Genomic DNA, 22399 nt, shown 5'->3' with positions numbered 1-22399 from the left:
TTGAGACTGAAGGAATCAATTCAACATGATTGATCCATAAATCTGCAGACCTCCAGGCATTCAGTATGTGACGAATGAAAGAAACACATCATTGTCCTTTCGGTGTGTTTATTGAGTTTTTGATCTACCAATACTGTCAATGTCAAACATTTTCATTTTTGTAAGGCACAGGTTTGTTCAGATAAAACACTGATATTATTTACAGCAAATATTCGGACAGAGTATATACTTAACATCCTTGCACCTCCTCCGAGTCAAAATGATGACGCAATGATTGGACCATTATTGTAAATATATATATATAACTTTTAATTTCAAGCCCTTGCTCCTCATCTGAGAAGGTTGAGTCAACAATTTATTTCATAATGTATAACGAAATGTAACTCTGTGACAAACGTTTAAAAACAAAATCGTGAGAAAAAGGAATACATTTCAAAACCGTGAGTAGACTGAAAGAAAGGACTAATCATAAATTCTGATAAAATTTGTAAAATAAAATCAGTCTTGCAAAATACATTGATATGCTCATAGATGAGTAACATAATGGATGCCGGCTTGATTTCTTTTTTACCAAGCAACTTTGGGGCCTGAAGTGGATAAATCACACTTCAACGTGAATTAAGATTTTTTTTAACATGATTGAAATATTTTGGAACAGTCTTCAGTCAAAAAGTGGTAAATTATAAAATGAACGCTCGACTGCACCTAAGTCCATCAGCTGGCTCCTGGTGATGCTTTAAAGTTATCCAACAGCTCTTAATTGCTTACATGATTGTCTGATATGAATTTAGACACAACATGAAATAGGTTTTGGACCAATTCCCTTGATTAAACTTTTCCAAACAACACATTCATCAGAAATACTAGCTGCATGTTTTTTTAAAATGGATGGCAGTAAAACAGCCCTGCTGTTGGAGCCTGAGTTAAGCACAGGAAATAACCGTGATAATTATACATGCACCAAGACAAATGACGGCTTCTGTCAAAAAACTACATACATCTCAGGTCCCTCATCCTCATTGTTCACAGGTGCAAGTATTCAATTTCAATCAAGGGGCAGAATATTTGGTAAATAAACAAAAAAAACAAAAAGAAACAGTACCAGCATTGAGAGAACAAACATGAAGAGTTCCACAATTAATCGGCACCACAGAAATGAACTAAAATGACAGTAAAACTAAAAATTCACATTAGACTACTTTTGCTGTTGATACGATCATTTCTACATACAACTCCATCAAAAATCATTATACTAGCTTTAAGTGGATATTGATAATAACTATAAAGCAGATTAAATTACCACTGTAAGCACTTTATCTCGCATTTTACTATTTAATTAAGAAAATAGCCCAAAAAATGTGCAAAGAACAATATTGCATGACCAAATTGAATAGTTTTCTGGGGCAAGAACAAAGACATCTCATATCGTACAATCTGTAATTGGGTCAAAGAGCATGTCAATCGGAAGCATGTTTACATGAGGTCACATCCGGTGGGGTCCAGAAGTCTGACCTCAGACTTTTGGACCCCACAGTATCAACCACCTTGTGATACAGAGCTATATGCTATGCATTCCTTGTGCCTGTCTTCATGCTGACCTGAAAATACCTTCCACCTCTTTGTATTTTCATAGGTGAATAGTCCACCCAGGGCCTATCATGTCAATACTTTTCTGGCCATCTTTCCTGTTACTCTGCATTGCACAGACAGACATGTACAAAAAAAAACGTTCTAATATTGAGATATTTGGTCAGTCATTGCAACTGCTATAGCTAAAACTTAACAAAAAAGCAAACACCTTATTTATCAATAACTAAAACTTTTTAGGAAAAAAAAAGCTGGTTTTCACTTTAACTTCCAAATGTCCTTGGTCCAATACAAAATTCAGTAGGTTGCTCTTACTGAGTCGTTAACCACACAGTCCTGTGAAAAATATTCTTACTACCCTACACTATACTAGATCTAGAGTGGCAAAATGGAAAAAGGCTCAAAGACAGCATAAAAGACAACAGTGGGAATAAAAGAATACAGTACAAACATTCAGAAAATGAAAAGAAGAAGGCACAGATTGTAAGAGTTGAGACTAGTAGAAGTCGTAGAGGTAGCAGAGGTCACAAAGAGGGACAAAGGAGAAAAAGGAAACTGATAAAAAAAAATGAGAAATGTGATGAAATATCTATCTGTCCTTGGATCCAAGCTTCTCAATCAGGTCCTGCAGGGGGGCGAGCTCTCGTCGGTCAATGAGGTTGAACTCCTACAAGAGAAACAACAAAAAACCTTGTTGTTAAACCACTTGCCTTCTCCACATTTATTAAGACACAGTTCAGGTGACAGCAACCGGCCAGAGCTCCCCCCACTTTTTATACCACGTTGTTAAAAAAGACAAAGAAAACAGTAAGAGCACAGTTGATCTGCCCATGGGGACAAAATATCCACAAAGTTTTAAAGTTTTCAACAGCTCCAGCTTCTTTCCCAGTGCAACCATGCAGTGGCGTGCACAGACTTTTTGAAGGGCAGGGGTGAAAGGAAAAAAAAACGGCACATACAGCGCGTCCTCTCATCACTGAGGAGGGCACCGTAGCACGTGTTTTTCAACAATTTACTTTACTTGTCCGCGTTCGGGCAGCTTCTCTGCTCCACTTTGTGCCGTAACTACTGTTGGGAAGCATGCGCACATGCAGTGTCCAGTTTCAGTTAGTCATCTTAGTCGGACTAACATATTTACATGCACTTCAGTTGTCCAGTTATAGTTGGATTAAGGCAACAGTTGTTTTTTTCAAGTGTCATGTAAACGTACTTAGTAGCCAACTCATGAATTTGCTCTGCACATGTTGCCATCACTAGCTTACTGCCAGCATTGCTGTGCAGTATATCACAGTAAAGCCAGTGAGGGCTGATGGTTGTTGGGGGGTTGTTTTTCACCGGCTCTCATGCACACAAGGTCACTTCAGTTCATGAGTGTGTTTAAAGGCCTTTGTCACGCCTTTGCCAACAACGTAAAGAGAGGGAGTGCCGTTTACATTTTATAATTGAGATGTTGTGTAGCATTTAACACCGCACAATCTCCCTGCCAGGCCAAATTAACAAAAGTACAATCTGGGAAAATTGATGGGTTTATCTTTTTAAATAATGGCTTTTGGCTTTCATGGTTTTCAGTTATTGAAAAGATCCATGTTGACTATTTAAATGTGTCAGTAGTGTTAGATAGTAATTGACAAAACAGTAGAGAGTACAGGGGGAGAGCAACTCTATCATTGTGGTGATGGATCAATGGTGAGGCATGATGAAAAAATTAGTCCAGCTTGCAAAGGGTCTAACCGTGGTTAAGTGGTAACATTGTCATTATCTTGTTGATGCTTTCATCTTTCATCCCCAGCCTCCTCACCAGACACGTTTTACAGAAGCCAACTCTATATGGACTATGCCTATGGCTCTATGTCTGAATGGGGACTTGAGAGATACATGCCAGTGATTATAAACCCCACGTGGCTGTCTGATGATCTCACCTGGACAAAGAAAATGAAGTGCTTGAAGGAAGTGTTGAGGTGGGCCTCCTCCTGCAGCTGCATCACAGAGTCAAAATGTTGGTGGTAGATGTGAGCGTACACCCTGAACAGACGCTTCAGGATGGTTTTGGCCACAGACATGAAGTTCTTAGGAAAGGGGACTCCTGTGTGACAAGAGTTCGAAAATGACAATGTCAAGAGAAGAGCATCCTTGTCCTTTTTTGAACCTTATCTCTTTGAACCCTACAGTACATCACAGCAAAGAGTACAGTCAGCCCGGTCCTCATGTGAGACACATGATCGGTTTAAATGAAATCAGGTGACTGAAAATAAAATTACTGCGTTGCCTTGTCAGATTCTTTAGGGTCTCTGTCCTGCTTCACTGTTCTACAATTAGACGACTAGCATGAGAAAAAAGCTGTGGGCCTTTTGGGATGTAAATATTCAAACTGAATATAATGCATGCATGCAGTTGCTTGGTGAAGACTCACCAATCTTGGAGGGGAAAAGTGTCTCATCATCCAGCTGATCCTGCACCCAGGTCATCAGGTAGTCAATGTACTTGGGCGCAGAGCATTTAATGGGCTTCTTAATATTGGTGCCGTCAGCCCAGTGATACTCATACCTACAGAGAAAGAGTGCTCTCATTAATGACTTCAGTAAGTTAATTAGTTAAACAGACATGCACTCGTTCTGTCGTTCTATAATAACCACATGAAAACATCAAGCTAAAAAAAAACATCAAGCGGAGGAAATGCAAAAGTATCTACAGTCATGTCATATCTAGGCTCTATGTCAACAGGAAGTAAACCCCGGTCTCTTCCTCCTGATTAGAGACCGTCTGTAGACGCTCTTGGCAGGACAGAGGATTGAGGAAGTGCTGAATCTAGATTCTAACTAAACAGTTTCTACAGGGACCACATGCAAAGTTTAATTCCTGTTTTTCCCATGTGACACTCAAGAGCATGTATTCACATTTCATTTAGTCTTAACCATTAAAAATCTTTGTTCTTTTATTCATATTATTTCCAAATCCTTGGCTACAGGTCAAATCATGTTTCATTAACTACAGTCGTTAACAACAGTCTGACTTAAATGACCCTGAGGTCACAAAGCCTCAGTTCAGTCTAATTAAAGACAAGCTGAGGACTTTTGCTGTATCTCTTGTTACCCTCATTTCCTGCTGCCTCTCTGCTGTCTGTTCTCTAAATCAGAAAAGGCTCATGACGTAAGTCAGAGTTTAAACTTCATCTTTATTTACTAAGTGGCTGAAAATCCCAACCACCTGGTACAAGCTGTGAATTCAAAAGGTATTCATCATGACTTCAAACACTAACAAGTGTTTTTCTCATAGCTGATTCATAAATTGACACAACTCCTAATTACTGACAAATCCTTATTGAACCTTAAGTGTTATTATTATGAAGCCTTGTGTAACGGTGCTGTTGAACCACAAATCTTTTATTATTGTTCCTGGTTGTTACTTGTGCTGTTAATGTTCTTCAAAGCACTTGAGCTCAGTGCGACACATATCTTGCATCTCAGATGACTAATGTGAAGTTCCCCCTTCCTACAATTACATAAACACCCACATCAGCCAAAAAATTCCCTTTGACAAATTTGACAGCTATGCAACAAATAAAATGTTGGTAACGTCAAGTTGCATGTAACAACCACAGATAAAAACTAAAACAAAGAAATATTGTTTTCTCTGTCATTTTGTCTTCACATGAGTTGAAGTAAACCTTCTGAATCCGTTTTTAAAGTAATGAATACATCATGAATTCACTGTATTTTTTGCCAGGGCATCTGAATATAAAGAGATCATATAAAAAGCAATAATCGGTGTTTATTGCTTTTCATATGATCTCTTTTATATTATGTATGTGTCCTTTATATCCTGTGATGTCTCAGGGCTGAATACTTTTGCTATCTGTGATTTTACGTTTTATTGTTATTTGACTCACATTAGTTTTTTAGTACTTTGCTCTCACTCTATGGTTTGAGTTTTGTGTTGTTTTTTTTTGTTTGTTTTTTTAAAAAAAAAAAAAGGTTAATCCACTAATGTTCAATGTTGTTGAGCGATTCTTTTTACCTCCAGTGTGTCTGCAGGTCTTTTGCATGAGACATCTGGACTCGTCACAATAGACACAAGTGCTACTAATAATACTGAAGTTCTATTCTAGTGTAGCAGTAAACCATGACTGTGTCAACCAACATGCAAAACACTGTTGATGTTGAGCTTAAGCTTTTACTACTTTAACAAGTCAAAGTGTCTTCTGTGAAAAAAGGGCCCTGTAGAAGCTGAATGCATAACAGGAACACTGTTTGCCGTTACCTTGGTCCAGCAGACATCACAGAGCAGCTGGTTTCAGTGCAAAACTCAGTGATGGTGCCATACAGCATGTTGATCTGATTGAAGAAGTCCACGGCTGAAAGAAATGGTAAAATGTTATTGTTTGTTCACTGTTTTTGTTGTGATTAAAAAAACAGACAGTGATTACACAAGGTCAACACTCAAAATATTGTATGATATCCATTTTAGTTAGCACTATTTACACCCAGAAATTATTACTTAACCAGGCATCTAGTTGCTTTCCCCACCTAGTGCATACAGTAGGTATAGTGCCATGAAGACACTATACCACGATTGACATACCATGTACTGTTTAATTATGTTCTCTCCTCAATTCCTATATTAAATTTACAAATATCAAAATAGTCCATACTTTTGATGCACTGAGCCTGAATATTATTTGGTTAAAAAACTTGCTTTGAAAACTACCTCTATTTTTCAGTGGTGTGTGTATGATCCTTCCATGCTTCTCATACCACTAAGTGATGCACAAGCTCATCTTAACAGCGGTGGATAGGAAATAGCAAAAATAAACTGGTAGTTTATGCAAGGAGCTATGTTACTATAAATAGGTATATTATAACCATCCACTCACTGTTGACAGCGATCCACTCATTGAGATCCTCTCCCTCTGGCAGCATGACAGCCTGCCTGAGGTTCCCACTGCCCAGCGTGGCTTCAGCATGTTTCAGCAGCTCGTACTGGTGGGAGCCCTCTGGGATGTTCTTCTTCGGCTTGAAGGTCTTAGATGAGCGACTGCCACTGCAGAAAAACAAAAAACACAGACATATGTGAAGCTCAGCAACTTTCTGTACACAAGACTGTGGGGTTTTCTTTGGATGCTCCACTTGGGCCTTCACATGTGATGGTCCTTCCTGTCTGATCAGAGCAATCAGCAGCTGCAGGAAGCTTATCTTGTGAATTTGATGCTCGGCTGCCACATTTGTCATACCAACGCACGGGCCTTGTCTTGGCATGTATTCCCCGTGATGTGGCTGAAAAATAACTATAATCTGTATCCATGTCAGTGAACAGTGAACAACAGTACAATGTGATGACCCAGTTGGTCCCACAAACAGGAAATGCGACAGCCAGACATAGTGTCACTGTAAACAACATTGACGCGTAATCACATCGCTTAGAATAAAAAAAAACCTCTTGGCGAAAGACATAAAGGCCGTAAAAGGTGTGGATTATGATTAATATTCCCACGCCTAATGTTATCTGAGGAGGTGATAATAAAAGCTAAGTTGACAAACAGGTTGTGAGCCAGAACCCGGGCTAGCCAAGTTAGCACGGGTAACTAACCTAGTTATTAAAAAAGTTACGGTTGTCGAGTGCTGGAAAAACATAAATAAATACAGCTGGCAGATAATGTCGAGATGACGAATGCTAGCCCTGCGTAAGAGACTGTGGAGGTTCACATGTAGTCCAGTTGTTGGTTAGCTGACTTGTTTTCTGTAACGGGGTCTTACTTTCACAGTTACTTCCCCTGGTGGAGCTAGCGTTGACCGCAACTTAACAAGCGACTGGCAACTTTACTTACAACAGGAAGCTCATCTTGGAGACGGTCGTCAGGGAGTCTCGGTTACAACTCTTTGCCCTGGTTTAGTAAAACAGAAGATTGTTGTTTGTTTTGGTTTTTTGGTGTAAATTACACACCACGAACTCACTTATCGGCGCCGCCTGCTAACAGTGAGGCTCAGGCTAACATGAACTGCACCCACGGTGACTCTTCCTCTATCGGCGCTGCACCGCGGAGGCGCAGCCGGCAGACTGGCGCCCCCTGCCGGCCACACAGCGGTACTACAACACCAAGTGGCAGGCAGACTGTACTACAGTGACTACAACTCATCGAGACTAGGCAGACAACTGCTTTGCTTTGTTTTTACTTTGTAAAAGTTACTCAAAAACCATTCGTCCATCCACACACTTCACGCACACACCGTAGACTGTGTAATAAAGTCACATTAATGCTCATATTTATCTTAAACTTCAGTCGGCCCCTTGTTTTTCTTTATCTGTTAGATCCCCATCTATAGATCCCCATTAGGCACTGCCTCAGCAGCGAGTATTCTTCCTGGGTCCACAATTAAAAAAAAAAAAATCAGATCTCTATGTGAATATACACTGATGTTTTAGTCGTCTTAAAGCCACACGTGTCTGTTGTGAAGTAGGTACTTTTCTGAAAAACTGACAGGAACCACTCCAGCCTGTCTGCACAATAATAGTTTTCTAATACTTATGTAATCGCTGTATGTGTGTACGGTATAGTATGTGGATATTATCAGTCCCCCCGCGGCTGTGTGGGGCCACTCTGGTCTCTTTCAGTGGAAACATGCAGACACAGTAATGTAATATGTGTGCAGTAGAGGTGTGGCAGCAGAAAGCAGTGACGCAGGCACCATGCGTGAGCAGCGGGGGCAGGGCTTTAAAGCCTGCCCTGCTCCGCTTCCCCCCGCACAGACGTCGCTCTGTCAGCCTCCGGGTGGAAGTGGTGTGTGTGTGTGTGTGTGTGTGTTTCGTAATCGGCTGCGGCGTCTCTGCTTCTCTCAGCCGGCTAGGATGGCAGCGCTCAGGACTCTCAGGAAACTGTGCCAACACACCCAGCACCAAGTCTGTAAACTGCACACGTCCGCCCCGAGGTGAGTACGAATGAGCACCAGCATTTTAAACCTTCAATTTCAATGGAGGGATGGTTTTATTTCACCACAAGTGGTAATGGTACATACTGCACATATAGCACTTCCACGACATGCTCGGCGCCTCTTCTCCACCATGAGAGAGAATTGAGATTTATAACTATGAAAAACGTGTATATTTTATTTTTTTTGTTGCCCGCTTGTTTAACATTGTGTACACGTGAATAAGGTGGCGCGTTGAATTTGTGTGGTTTTGTTTGATTGTGTTGTACTAAATGTCCGCATTTGGTCACATTAAAGCGCGCCCCTAGCGTCGTGCCGGTAACGTTGCAGGGAAGCTGGCTGATGAAATCGGTCTGAGTACTTGCACCCTGTTGTCAGAGGAGCCAGGTTTCAGCTGGAGGCCGAGGTGCTGATGTACTGTATGCACAGGGAAATGACATGCACATGCATTTGAACCAAGATAACCTAGGTGACGTGAGGTTACTTTAAATGGATAAAAACATAATTAAATACAAGAAATCAAGGCTGATAACGTGTCTGCTGTATCCCGTGCAGGTATTGATTGGAAACATGCTGAGTGCAGCATGACTGAGATACTAATGTCTCAAAGACGACAAATCTCGTGTGGAGTCTGCACATGATTTGCAGCCCCACAGTCACAAGATAGATAATTTAAAGAGTGACACGTTGTGCATGATTTATTACACACACACAGACATTACAATATAAATTAAAGCATCCATAAATTAGATCTGATAGATATGTATTCTTTTGAGACAAGGTGATTTTTATTCAACACAAATTTATCACGCTTTATTTTAAACAGAAGAATAAAGCACCTTAGAAAAATAGTGCAACAACAAAACAAGACAAAAAGACAACTTCACTCTGAAGTGGATCATGGATATAAAGAGATTATCTCCTTTCTCTTCTTGTGTATTTAAATTCATATGGGAATAAATGGTATTTTGCCACTCTACAGTCCTGACACATTTTCTATGGGATGTGGTACACTAGCCCCTTGGCCTCACCCCGTTTTCCTCAAAGATGTGACACTTTTCTGTGAGGTTTAATCAGTTATGGCACAGTGAAAGGGATTGTTACATCACTGTTGATGGCTCATTACTCTTCAGTTATTAGCTAACTGCTTTCTGTAATTATCGTTATATAACAGAAAACTATCCTGACGCTTTTGTTTGGATAAAGCAGCTCAAACCTGCCCATATAATTACACAGTAAACAATGCTGCACCCTACAGTACAAACTTGGGGGGGGGGGGAAGTGCACTTCTTTAGGCTGCTCTTTTAGTTTCTGTACTCCAACATTGGGGCTGAAAACACCGTGATATTATGGTACAAGTGCTGACAAACACATGGCTCAGTCAGGTGGAGAGGTGTGGGCTCTAATTTTAGTGACAAGAATTGGTGCTTGTCCAGGGTAGATGCTTGAGATTGATTACAGGTCTCTGGTGTCAAAAGTCCTGTTCAGAAGCAATCAAAGAGACAAGATTCAGCAGAAGTCGATTTAACATAAATGTTATAAATTAAACGTTATTCCAATAATCAAGTCAGAAAAAATTATCTGTAAAAGAGCCAAGATAATTAGCTTGAGTTTTAAAAACAATATTCTGGTTGGACCCTATACAGAGCTTGTATTTCTTTTGTCTATGTGAATAACCATAACTTGTTAATATGTAAAGTTGTATTTATTTGTGCTCTGACCTCAGTGTTTTTTGTTTGCACTAACGCTCAGGCAGGAGGCAGTGGTCATCTCAGGAAAGAAACTAGCACGGCAGATCCGAGAGGAGGCCCGGGCCGACGTGGAGAGCTGGGTTATAGCCGGCCACAGGAGACCCCATCTGAGCGTGGTCCTCGTAGGAGACAACCCCGCCAGTCACTCCTACGTCCTGAACAAGACACGTGCCGCCGCTGATGTCGGTGAGTGAAAGACAAACGCTCGCACGATCCTCATGTAAACACGGGCGATTCTACAATACAAATCACAAGAGAACAAAACGCTTCCTCGAGCCTTGAGTTGTTTTCTCACTTCCACCTCCCACAGGAATCTCCAGCGAGACGATTCTCAAGCATTCAGACATCAGTGAGGAGGAGTTATTGGACCTGATCTACAAACTCAACACAGACCATCGTGTGGACGGCCTGCTGGTCCAACTGCCTCTCCCAGGTACAGAGAAACAGTGGGATGCGTGTCGAGAATTATACATCTGTCTTTGTGTTAAATCATGGTTAAATATTGAATCTGAGTCAAGTATAGGTCTGTCTCTGTCTGGGTTATCATCTCGTAGGCTGCATTTGAACAAAATATTTGACATGTTCTTGTCCTGACTGTAACTTTGTTCTCTTCCTTTTGCAGACCACATCGATGAGCGCACAATCTGTAACGCGGTTTCCCCCACCAAGGACGTCGACGGCTTCCACGTGGTCAACGTCGGTCGCATGTGCCTGGATCAGTCCACCATGCTTCCTGCCACGCCGTGGGGAGTCTGGGAAATAATTAAACGTACAGGTAACAGGAAAAGGAGCTTAACTTGCTGTAAATGTCGAGCTGCTGCTGAACGACGAGTCTGACCTTAATACCTCACCTTACAGGTATTCCCACCCTCGGGAAGAATGTTGTGGTTGCGGGACGCTCCAAGAATGTGGGCATGCCCATCGCCATGTTACTGCATACAGACGGCCGTCACGAGAGACCCGGAGGTAGGTTGTGTGGCATTTATGTGTGTGCATTATTGCATAACCTGCATAAGCAAGGGGAGTTCAAAGTATCCAAACTAAACCTTAGTTTCGTTGCAGGTGATGCCACGGTCACCATTTCTCACCGTTACACTCCAAAGGAGCAACTTCGCCAACACACTCAAATCGCTGATATCATTGTGGCTGCTGCAGGTTTGTGTCTCTTTGTGTCCGCCTGTTTTTGACTATTACTGACCTGTTTAGAGCTCAAATCTGTTGATCAGACCGAGCTGTTTCTGTTGTCTAACTGTACCGCGTTGCTGTGCTGTTAGGGATCCCAAACCTTATTACCGCGGACATGATTAAAGAGGGAGCAGCGGTGATAGACGTTGGAATAAACCGAGTGCAGGACCCGGTGACTGGGAAGAGCAGACTGGTTGGAGACGTGGATTTTGAAGGTAAGGCTGGACAATGGAGATTTCTGCAGTGAGCTGGTCTTTTGGCTGTTTGTCCTCAGGTTTCTGTTAACATCGTTCCTTTTCTGTCCATGTTCAGGCGTGAGACAGAAGGCCGGCTTCATCACTCCCGTGCCCGGAGGCGTGGGGCCCATGACGGTGGCGATGCTCATGAAGAACACTATCAAAGCAGCGAAGAACGTTCTGCTCTTTCCCCCAGAGAGGATCCGCATGGCGGCTGCGTCTTAAAGACCTGGTGCAAACCCCAGCAACAGTGACACATTCCACTCCAACACTACCACCCACCCCACCCGCCCCCTCTTTCTTTTTTTTTTTCTTTTTTTCTTGACTGGGAGCAACATGATGAGCTCTCCTTGCACATGGACTGGGAAGATGATAGCTTTAAGCCTCCGTTTCTGCTGACATCTTTAACCTTTCCTAACTTCAAGTCCAGCCATGTTTAGACTGTTACATTCACTCATGCAGCTGCATGTTGTGTGTAACATGGTTCTCAGTATTTATCATTTACAATGTATTTCTGTAAGTTTTTTTTGAAGATTTTGAAGAATCTTGAGAGGTTGTTTTATTTATTGCTACACTAAGGTAATATTTAAAAACATGAATGGAGACATGTTACAGTATTTAACTCAAATCTGGTGAGCATTTAAGGCAGACTGCGTGAAGCCTGTTTTATATCTTATTTTATTTTCTGTTAGTTTAGCCTCATGTGTCAAGAGTGATAAGGGCTAATATTATCAGGAACAAGTATGTTTTTCAATATACAAGCTTTAAAGATTCACAATTGCCTTTGTAAAAAAACTTTGAAATAAATATTACAACTATGTTCTCACATTGCTGCTGGTTGTGCCTGTCTTGTTCTGAATTATTTTGTACCCTAAACCTTTATGCACATGTTCTAACTCTAACTCACTTCTCAGGCACTGTCATTATAAATGATGGTCTCATAGCACCAGTTTCAGATAACCATCTATTCCTGTCTTCATCCTCTCATCCTGGTTGTGTAATTGGCATTATGAAGGCATCATAACAATGTCAGGACTCTATGAGTCCATGACTACATTTTTCCATTTCAATCTTACCAGACATTTTATTTTACACCATGATCCTCCTTTTACAAATCGTATCCTGCATCACAAACCGACCGTCTCTTTAGAGTCCCATCAAAAGAAAAAAGATTCCCCACAGTTATATCACTCCATTCCTTCAGCTCACTGACCCACTTTAGCTTGACATGGACAACAATACTCAATGATTAGTGCAATCTAAATATGTGATGCACATTGAACTATTTAGGGGACAAATGTCTATCTTTCATGCAAAGGCCAGTTTCATTTGACACACGGTGACCTTTCTTTTAGGTCACTCTAAAGTCCTCAGCCGACCTCATGACAAGTAGCTGCACAGGCCTTTGTCTTTTCCTCTGGCGCTGTGGGAATAAACAACTCACAAACAACCTTGGTCTGAACCCCACACACAGGCAAACTGCCACATAATTTGGAAGTCTAACCTCCAATGATGTGATGATGAACACTGGCACCCCACATGGACGTGTCACGTGTCCCTATGCTGTACACACTATTCACCTATCACAGTATAACCTCGCACATGGATAGCTCTACTCAGAAGTTTTCTGACAACACCACAGTCATTGGTCTGATCGCTGTGGGTGATGAAACGTCATACAAGGGAGCGGTCTAGTGACATTGTGTGACAACAATAACCTCCCTCTCAACACAGATAAGGCTGAAGGAGAGTCAACTCAACAGTGGTGGAGAGGTTCACCAGGTTTAAATTCCTGTGGGTCCGCATCGGTGATGACCTGACCAGGACATGTAACATCACCCAGCTGGTCGTGAACTATGTGAACCTATGTGACCTGGAGAATTCAACATGGCTTACAGGATCCTCAGCAGCTCCACAGGAGCTTCTCCTCGACCAGCGGCATCACTCTGTGACATGGGAGCTGCACAGCCACTGTCCACAGAGTGGTAGAGACTGCTCATTGGTTTATCAGGTCGCCTCTGGTCTCTCTGCAAGAGTCAAGATTACACCCATCCCCTGATACAGGGTTCACACACACACACACACACACACACACACACACACACACACACACACACACACACACACACACACACACACACACACACACACACACACAGCATGCACTCAGGAGGGTGATATGTGTAGTGTGGGGTGTGTGAGGGACAGCTCCACAGGTCCAATCACCTTCCCCTGTCATCTATCGTAATCCAGGGATCGTTGCATGAGATAGGGTTATATATATACTGAATTCTATGAAATGCTAATATTTCACATTATTTGTGAGGAAAGTCTTTATGAATTGAACAACAAATGAAACAAATTAATAGCAGTTATTAGCATTATTTTAGATCTACCAAGCAATGTATGTATGTATAATGTATATAATGTGAACTGTGCACTGAAAGTAGTTCACATTATAACCATTTACCAGCAACAACATAAGAGTTAATGCAACAATAGTTATAATCCAATATTGTAATAAATACTTTGGTATGTCATGTTTCAGTAAAATCAGTTCTTCTACTTTTGGTAGTTAAAGTTCATTTCAATACTAATACCTTACTTGAATAAAGCACCTCATTTATTTATTTAATATTTATTTATCTTTATTGTGCACTTTATATACTTGTAAAATATCAAGAAAATTACTGAATTAAACTTGTACTATGTAATTGCTGCATTTATTTGAGAAAAAGATCTGCAGGACTTCAAATGAGCACAATCTGACTCCAGGTAGGAACTAGGAACCTTAACGACGTGTTTCCCGACGGCGGTAAATAGAGGACGAGCACACTTCCGCAGACGCACCAGTCCTCTATGGCTGCGGACTGTTTATGACCGTGCAGCAGCGTCTCTCCAGCGGGGTTTTGTCTCGGTGTGGTTTGGGTTTCGGTGGCGATGGATCGCAGCAGATCTCGTGACAGAGCCGACGGAGAGAAGAAGAGGAAGAAGAGACGCAGACGGTCCTCCTCCTCTTCCTCCTCCTCCTCCTCCTCGTCCAGCAGCAGGAGCAGGAGCAGGAGCAGGTCGGAGAAGAAAGGCGCACACAAGAGCCAAGGTTGGGATTAGAAACAAATGATTGAGGTTGTTGTTGTTGTTATTGGTTTTTATCATCACAGAAAAAAACTGTGTTGAACCTTTTTCTCTGTTTCTTCTCCATCAGATGTGAAAACTCAAAGAAAGAAGCGCAGAAAGAGAAGCTCCTCTTCTTCCTCCTCCACCTCCTCCTCCTCTTCGTCATCCTCGTCCTCGTCCAGCGATGAGAGGGCGAAGAAGAAGAAAAGCAAAGCCAAGAAAAAGAAGGGGAAAAAGAAGAAGGCGAAGTTGAAGAAACTAAAGAAAAAGGAGAAAAAGGAGAAAAAGAAGAAAGAGAAGCTGAAGAATAAGGAGGAGAAGAGGAAGAAGGCGGCGGCGGTAGCGGCGGCGGGTCTTCCGTCCTCCGGTCCAGCAGCCGAGAGCCTCTTACGACCCTCTTACCTGGAGGTGTGGCAGAGCGACGAGGGGGCGGTGGAGCTCGGACCTGGTGGGACATTTACTTTACGCTGCTGTTTGAAGGGATAGTTAAACATTTTAGCAAATTGGCCCATTGCCATAATCCCTATAGTCACAGCAGTAGGTTCGTTACCTTTAATTGTCGGTGCAAGCTGTTTTTAGAACGGCGGAGCAGAGCCGTGAGCTGTTCAGAGCTACGCTACGGAGGCTAATGGGATTTCTTGGTTTCCCTCATCAAACTCATCAAATACACAATCCTACAACTCCAAAACGCTCTCCTGCAGCTCACAGCTCTGCTCCGTCGTTCTAGTCGTTTTCTCCGGGTTCGTTTTATGTCTCTTTGTGGACTTTTTCTGTCTCTATTGGGTTTTTTCTTTACGGTCCTTTTTGTTTTGTGTAATCACAGTGTCAGCATATATCATGATACTATGATATATTTTTGAGAAATCAAATGAGAAACCGTTTCAAACTAAAATAACTCACAGTAATTTTGTTTCACATGTGTAAACACCAGATTTTATGCACCCAATCACATTGAGCCAGGTGTGAGCACAGGTGATTCTACCTGCTTGGCATTTCTGCCTGTTGCACCTCAACCTCAAACATTGTGCAGACTGCAGGGTCATCAGCTGGGAGCCACTCCTCCACAAATGTTTCGCCCAATTATTCCAGGATCATCTCAGAAAAAAATGATATAAAAACCAACAATTGTGATGAAGCATATCTGATACTTAAGTGTAAATGATAAACCGTCATCATAAGAGATGATATTAACACTATATTTCCACCTGAGTGAGATGCAGGTGCATTACGTTTTGTTTCCCTCTGCAGTCATGACAGACGAGCAGAAGGCCCGGCTCTCCACCAAGAGGCCTCTCACTAAAGAGGAGTACGAGGCCAGGCAGAGTGTGATCCGCAGGGTGGTGGACCCCGAAACCGGACGGACCAGGTGCGGCAGAGCTAACAGAGCACACACACCAAAGAACAAGACTGAGCTACTCCATGTACTTGTTTTAAAAAAAATCTTCTTCTACTTTCCTCTAGATTGGTGAGAGGAGAGGGAGAGATCATAGAGGAGATCGTCAGCCGAGAAAAACACAAAGACATCAACAAGGTAAGGGAAACCACCTGAGCTGTAACTTTGTGAAATGAGCAAAGCAAATGATCTGGGCACCAACAGTGAACAACATGTGTTCGTCCCACAGCAGGCCACCAAGGGAGACGGGAACGCCTTCCAGAGAAAACTGGGAACTAACCGGTAAAAGATGCAGTCGTCTCTGGAGTAGCTTTACCAAGGATGAAACTACCTTCCTCAAGAAGAAGCCGCCCAGATGCTGATCCTGACAGTGCAAGGAGGCACTCGTGATTTTTCAGTATATTTTTAATTTTGTACGAACGATTAGCCAGTAATTGAACTGTATGACTGTAGTGAATGTCCGGAGCAACAGAGACATGAACTCTCATGTACACCGAGTTCAGTCCAGATCAGTCACTCTCTCCTGTCACTGTGGAGATGCAAAGAGAAGCAGACCACTCATGGTGAATTTTCACATGTGGCGAGTTCACTGACATCTATAAAGGAGCAGGAGCTGATGTCGCTAATAGTCTTGCACAGCCGTGTTTACACTGATCCATGCATATTCATTATGTGCTTGGTTTACAGCATTGCAGTTTTTTCCACTCTCTCCAACTTTCCAGAACAATGAGTCTTAAATGAACTCCCATCTCAGGATGAATGATTGATATTCAGGGGATGTGGCTGCATTCAAATGGTTTCTGTATTTGCAATGAGCTCATTCTTTGTTGCATAATGTCCACGTGTTGTCGACCACAATAAGAAGCTGATTTCAAGTGTTCACTGTCCTCTGTGACAACACAAACTTTTTTTTCTTCTTTTTTGTAATTTGGCTACATATTCCACACCCACTCTGAAGATGTGTTCTCACCTTTTAAATCTCACATTTTCAGTCTACATTTGTGTGAACTGATCTCAGCTAAATAAAACAGTTTGTGTGAACTGAAATGACTCTGAACGCTGTTTTCTGAAGAGACTGACCAAGCTGAACGACATTATTCTTCATGATGATATTATCACTCATGCATGGAAAAAAGGCCAGAATTACTTCATTGTTCTTTATATATTCTTTATACACTGTACATAAAAACACAAGGAAATGGGTAAAATGAAGTTATCCAAAACCTACAAGATACACACCCTGTACAATGAAAATATTTCCCAAGCTTAATTTACTAAGGTATGTTGTATATATACAGCATGTGAAAGTGAACAGGTGATGAAAGACTTGTGGCATTGCTTTGACCCGGGGAACAGAGCTTCCGACAGTGATGGATTGCCTAATATTTGTGAAATGTCAAACAGGTTTCCTCTTTGTGCATTTTCTTTAAAGAGAACACAAAAAGCCTCCCCCCCCCCCCCTTTTTTTTTTTGAAAAATAGAAAATATGGCCTTTTCCTATTTCCGCAAAGTCCACACAAACAGTCTATTCTTTTTCATGAAGTCAATTTTGGGTGTGAGCAGCGTTCAATCTAGGCCTCACAACACGACGGTGAATGTAAGGCAGAATAGGGACGTGTAAGGCCTCTGATAAAAGTGTAAAAAGCAGGTTCGAAGCAAGCAGACGTATCCAAACTCCTCAGATAATCGCAGCGCTTCGTCTTTACATTCTCTGGATCTTAATATCCAGGCAATTCAGATCTGCAAGGAAGGAAATATGGTTCATAGATTGCCAACTTGACAAGAGAGCATGTTTTGCTCTGTTGCCTTTACGTTTTTTCTAATAACTATAAATGCACAAATAGCCGCTACTTAAACAGCAGCTTCACTAAGAGTTTATATGGCTTAAAGCCGCATCGTGGAAGGAAATGCAGAGGGAGAGTGGTGCAACATGAGGTACGCTGATAGCCCACACTAGGGAGGTCGCACTGCAGGTACCTTTGCTCTATTTAGTCAACTCTCACCGACTTGTGTAGTGGACTAAATTTTAGAAATTATAACACATTTCAATGGCACCACGACCCGCAGCCTCCACAAAGACCTTTAATTTGAAAGAGCACTTCTCTGAAGAGTTCCAACAAATACTGAACATCATGAACTTCATAACAGCAGGTTTTATTGCAGTGCTGTTGTCTTAGACTACATGATATATACTGTATATTAGCTAGGTGGGTCTAATCAGCTGTTCCTTTTTTGCGATGGATTCAGATAACCATGTGTTAGAATGGAAACACCACAACAAAAACAGCATGTGTCCACAGAAGAAAAACCCACTGTAATGTCCCATACCAGTATCAGGTCAGTGGCACTTCATTGTGAGAAATTTCCACTCGGTAAAATGGGTGTAACTGTGTGTTTGTGTGGCGCAGAGACATGCTGAGATACTGTCTGCAACTTGACGCCTGAAGAGTATGTGCCTGGTCAACTGATTGTCAATGCACCGTGACATTTCTTCAACAGTCCGTTTGATCTTGTGGTGTGGTGGAGTAATATTGCACATTTCCCCTTATGTTTGAGCCCATGTTGGTCCATTACAGTCAGCTCATGCCTATTAGGAGGGACAAATAACCATCGTTTTGAATGAATAAATCAGAAATCAATGGCCAACAGCATAAAGTAAGTCTTAGCTCTGTGTTCCTACTTCTGACAGCATATTGTACAGAATTTACAATTTGCAGATTGTTCTTCCTCAGACGGCGCAGCGAACAGAGAAAGAGACCTTAACCTAGGGAGGGTTATCTATCAGCACATTCAATGCCTCATTTACAGCTTAGGGATAACCAGAGAGAAGCCATATCCCAAATTTCCAAAATAGATAATAACAAACATACAATATATGACACAAGATAGCATTTCTGTTGATACAATTCTGGTGATCTGCAAGATAAAATAACAAAAATACAATACTGTGCCAGGCAAAGACTTTTTGAGTTTTGGCTGCTGCAACCGAAGTTTGAAGAAAACAAAAAACAAAACAAAAGAAAAACACAACATAGCTAAAGTAATCTTAAAACACATTTTGTTCACAAAATCAATACATTTTAAAATATCTATATATATCTTAAATAACAATAATTATCATTATCAATCAATAAAGTGTATCCTGAATGAGGTGGTGTTTACCCCTAGAGGAAAGAAGACACTTGAAACTGGTCTTCATTGGACCAGATACCAGATCTGCACTGTAATAAAACAACTATGTACAAGCCTTGTTAAGGCATTCAACTACATACTTACACAATCTATTCCATTTTCTTTTTTTTTACACAGGAGACCATAATCCTTTCCTCTCTGTTCATGTACAGCATATCATTCTATACTGTTTACTTTGGCACATTAAACCGTACAGTATCAGGAGATTTCCCTATAGCAGAGTCATACATTGCGTATTTAGGAAGTTACAGCAGCGCAGTATGTCATGTGGTGAAATGCTATACAAAATCCAGGAACAGTTTCAGCTGCAACCATTGTTAAAGGGTAATTTTGTAGTTTGCTTCATGTGATATTCGGATGGTTCTTTGGTCCAAGGGACGACTAGAAAATAAGCAAAACTGGGCTGTATGCATGGAGCAACGTTGTTTAGTCACTGCAGTTTACAAATTGTAGAAGTATATATGCAGTAAGCGACAGCTCCTGATCAAATCTCTTCTAGCTGGTTTATTAGTCACCTAAACATTGCTCTGTATTGTTGATAGACGGTGATGAAAAACTTCTTAGTGACTTGTTTGCGTGGCCGCACCCGGAAAAACAAACACACTCAGTTCAGTTTGAGCTGATTCTTCACTCTCCTTTCAGACTACAACTTATCTGATTATCGCATGAAAAGGCCGTAGCTTTAAAACCATTATTCACAAAGTTTATCTCTATGGTAACTGTTGTGCTTGCAGTGGCCACAGCAGTCAGCTGCAGCAGTGCCGTATCAGAACGTGGACCTGATACAAACTGTGTGTAACCACTCTGTGTTGTCTGCTGCAGTATACAGCATGAGTTTACGTTATGTGTAACCATCTCCCATCTAAAAGCCTGTTTTAGGACGAAATCCGACCTTGTATTCAAGATAAATATTTACTAAACAGTAAAAACGGTCTGGATTCCTACAATATTACCTAGGTCTGCTTGTGTGCATGTTCCTGTTTCAGGAAGATGCTTCTTGAAATGCCTGTCAAGGTGTGTGTGTGTGTGTGTGTGTTTTATAATAAATAACAGCCATAGCTTCTGTCCATAAATGTGACTGGCATTAGTTTTATAAAGAGTGGTTTTATAGCACCTATTTTAACCCATCTGGTGCAGGCCAACTGTTTTTCACTCTTTTCCAATTGTCTCTTCCTCACCACTGTTTCTATAAGTCACTCTTCCAAACGTCTCTCTAATCCTACTTTGGGCTGAGAACTCCTGGTTCCAGCTTGGTGCTGCTGCTGCGGCCCCAGCAGCTCGCCGTGATGCTCATGCTACGCTGGGTTGCTCCCTGGCTGTGGCCGTGAGCGCGCTCCAGACGCTCCCGCTCCAGCCGTTCGCTGTCTGATTGGCTCTGCGTGCGCTCCGGTCTGTTGTGGATGCTGCCGGTCGGGGAGCTGGGAGCCGGCTGGGAGGAGATTGTGCGCAGCAGGTGGTTCCTCTTCCTCAGGAAGTCGCTGTTTGCGCCCAGGCCGAAGCTGCCTTTACGTAGCACCATGCGTGCGCTGCTGGACTTGGCTGGCCGAGAGCGGTGGTTGTACTCCAGCTGAGACAAATGAGCTGCATATCCCTCTGTGATGAACTGTTGAGATGGACCAGAGCAGAGCACACCGTCAGCCACGAAGGAACAGCCGCTTTTACATCCTGAGTTTAGTCAATATGGTTTCAGCCATTTAAAACTATTATTCTTTGTCAGTATTATTATAGGACAGACCAGCGTTACATGATTTTGGTTATTCATTCTTCTTGAAATGAAACAATGGGCTGTTTATTTAGCAAGAACTACCAAGTTGTGCATGAAATGACCAAATGTTACCTGACACTGGTGCTGCATCTTCTTGGAGGGTCTCCCAACAATATATATTTGGGAGGCAGGGAGGCCAATGGAGGTGTAGACAGAGATGTCTTTGCTAGATCCATAGCCAGCGAATATCTTCATGTGAGCCTGGAATCAGTCAAATGAAGAAAAGAGCTGTTTGACATCGGATCCGTGTTAACCACTGAGTAAATACGTCTCACATAGTACAACCATGTCAACATTATTGTTTATCACCCCATAACAGCAGTCTTTATTAATTCTACAAAGATCAAACCCCTCCCCCATCCCCCACAGTCTTCCTTTTGTGTCCCTATAAGTCTGACCTCGGTCAAGGTCTTGAGGAAGTTGGCCTTGTGTCTGAGCGGGTCGTGGACCAAACCGTCACAGAAGGAGACAATGCCATGAGGGAAGTTGTGCTGAGACAACCAAGCCACGACCCGCTGCTTCTGCATGTCTGGACGTCCTGTCACGTAGATGATCAGATAGCCTAAATCCTGCCAGTGCCTGAGATGAGGAGCAACAGGAGAATATACCAAGACATAAATAACAACACCACGTGCTTGTGGACTAAAATCTGAAATGAACTCTTGTTTCAAAACGGAGGACAGAGAAGAGGGAGCAGCGAGGTAGGTACCTGACAACGTCCACAGCTCCTGCCCGCACTTTGGGGTCACTGCCCATTATTGACACGCTGGCGGCAAAAGACCCGTCAATACTGAATACGACAAACTCTGTTCCACGTGGAATAACTGTCAGGTAGCTGTCCGCAAATGTGTGGTCACCCCTAGAGAATAAAAAGCACACAGCGTAAGAAAATGTAAAGACAAAGATTTAAATTCACCTTTTAAAACACACAGAGAGCTTGAATAATTAACACCATTAGGGTTGGGTTATTGAAAAGCACCAAACTAAATCCCACCTAACAACCATTTTAACTGGGTAGACTCCGATGCCCAGACGTTTGTCTTCTGGGATGATGAAAGACACACGGCCACTGCTGTTGGTCACCTCTGTGTTAAAGTACACCCATTCTCCTGATGGGGGCTGGGTCATGATGTGGAGGTCGACCTGGACAGGATTGAAAAACAAAAACAAACAACACCTTAGCAACAGAAAAGACTAGCACAACTATAAATGACACAGGCGATGCCGACACTAGTGCGTGCTACTACAAGTGA

The 22399-nt window shown here is 42.1% G+C and overlaps 4 protein-coding genes across 7 annotated transcripts in view; 2 read left to right on the top strand and 2 right to left on the bottom strand.

Moving 5' to 3' along the window:
• Positions 1–294: 294 nt before the first annotated feature.
• mob1a (MOB kinase activator 1A) lies at positions 295–7625 on the bottom strand. The gene is made up of 6 exons (XM_083979331.1): positions 7409–7625; positions 6458–6624; positions 5845–5938; positions 3998–4131; positions 3507–3670; positions 295–2254 (listed from the first exon to the last, which is right to left on the bottom strand). Exons 1-6 carry the CDS (start codon positions 7420–7422, stop codon positions 2177–2179), a joined length of 651 nt encoding a protein of 216 aa, XP_083835457.1. The 5' UTR covers positions 7423–7625; the 3' UTR covers positions 295–2176.
• A 669-nt stretch (positions 7626–8294) lies between these two features.
• mthfd2 (methylenetetrahydrofolate dehydrogenase (NADP+ dependent) 2, methenyltetrahydrofolate cyclohydrolase) lies at positions 8295–12505 on the top strand. The gene is made up of 8 exons (XM_083979495.1): positions 8295–8507; positions 10260–10444; positions 10569–10691; positions 10881–11033; positions 11117–11224; positions 11321–11413; positions 11533–11658; positions 11756–12505. The coding sequence occupies exons 1-8, from the start codon at positions 8428–8430 to the stop codon at positions 11902–11904; spliced, it is 1017 nt and encodes a 338-aa protein (XP_083835621.1). The 5' UTR covers positions 8295–8427; the 3' UTR covers positions 11905–12505.
• Positions 12506–14530: 2025 nt separating this feature from the next.
• arl6ip4 (ADP-ribosylation factor-like 6 interacting protein 4) lies at positions 14531–17224 on the top strand. Its single transcript, XM_083978379.1, has 5 exons — positions 14531–14779; positions 14885–15244; positions 16045–16162; positions 16258–16327; positions 16419–17224. The coding sequence occupies exons 1-5, from the start codon at positions 14620–14622 to the stop codon at positions 16473–16475; spliced, it is 765 nt and encodes a 254-aa protein (XP_083834505.1). The 5' UTR covers positions 14531–14619; the 3' UTR covers positions 16476–17224.
• Positions 17225–17396: 172 nt separating this feature from the next.
• LOC310991429 (membrane-associated phosphatidylinositol transfer protein 2-like) overlaps positions 17397–22399 on the bottom strand; it is a 44345-nt gene continuing 39342 nt past the window's right edge. For all 4 annotated transcript variants that reach the window (XM_083979128.1, XM_083979130.1, XM_083979129.1 and 1 more), the window contains 5 exons: positions 22141–22289; positions 21856–22005; positions 21545–21725; positions 21219–21347; positions 17397–20984 (listed from right to left, as the gene is read on the bottom strand). In XM_083979128.1, coding sequence (XP_083835254.1) covers positions 20601–20984; positions 21219–21347; positions 21545–21725; positions 21856–22005; positions 22141–22289 — 993 coding nt within the window. In that variant the 3' untranslated portion in view covers positions 17397–20600. The remainder of the gene's footprint in view (positions 20985–21218; positions 21348–21544; positions 21726–21855; positions 22006–22140; positions 22290–22399) is intronic.

The sequence above is a fragment of the Trachurus trachurus genome, assembly GCF_905171665.1.
Source record: "Trachurus trachurus genome assembly, chromosome: 9".
Classification (NCBI taxonomy): domain Eukaryota; kingdom Metazoa; phylum Chordata; class Actinopteri; order Carangiformes; family Carangidae; genus Trachurus; species Trachurus trachurus.
This window is presented reverse-complemented; position numbering and strand designations above follow the sequence as displayed.

Coding starts and splice junctions, on each gene's coding strand:
- mthfd2 (XM_083979495.1), top strand. CDS start 8,428: ATGGCAGCGCTCAGGACTCTCAGGAAACTGTGCCAACACACCCAGCAC. Junction 10,445..10,568: donor ACGTGCCGCCGCTGATGTCG/GTGAGTGAAAGA, acceptor CACCTCCCACAG/GAATCTCCAGCGAGACGATT. Junction 11,659..11,755: donor TGGAGACGTGGATTTTGAAG/GTAAGGCTGGAC, acceptor GTCCATGTTCAG/GCGTGAGACAGAAGGCCGGC.
- mob1a (XM_083979331.1), bottom strand. Junction 4,132..5,844: donor GTGATGTCTGCTGGACCAAG/GTAACGGCAAAC, acceptor CTTTCTCTGTAG/GTATGAGTATCACTGGGCTG. Junction 3,671..3,997: donor ACTTTTCCCCTCCAAGATTG/GTGAGTCTTCAC, acceptor CTTGTCACACAG/GAGTCCCCTTTCCTAAGAAC.
- arl6ip4 (XM_083978379.1), top strand. CDS start 14,620: ATGGATCGCAGCAGATCTCGTGACAGAGCCGACGGAGAGAAGAAGAGG. Junction 15,245..16,044: donor GGCGGTGGAGCTCGGACCTG/GTGGGACATTTA, acceptor TTCCCTCTGCAG/TCATGACAGACGAGCAGAAG. Junction 16,328..16,418: donor AACACAAAGACATCAACAAG/GTAAGGGAAACC, acceptor TTCGTCCCACAG/CAGGCCACCAAGGGAGACGG.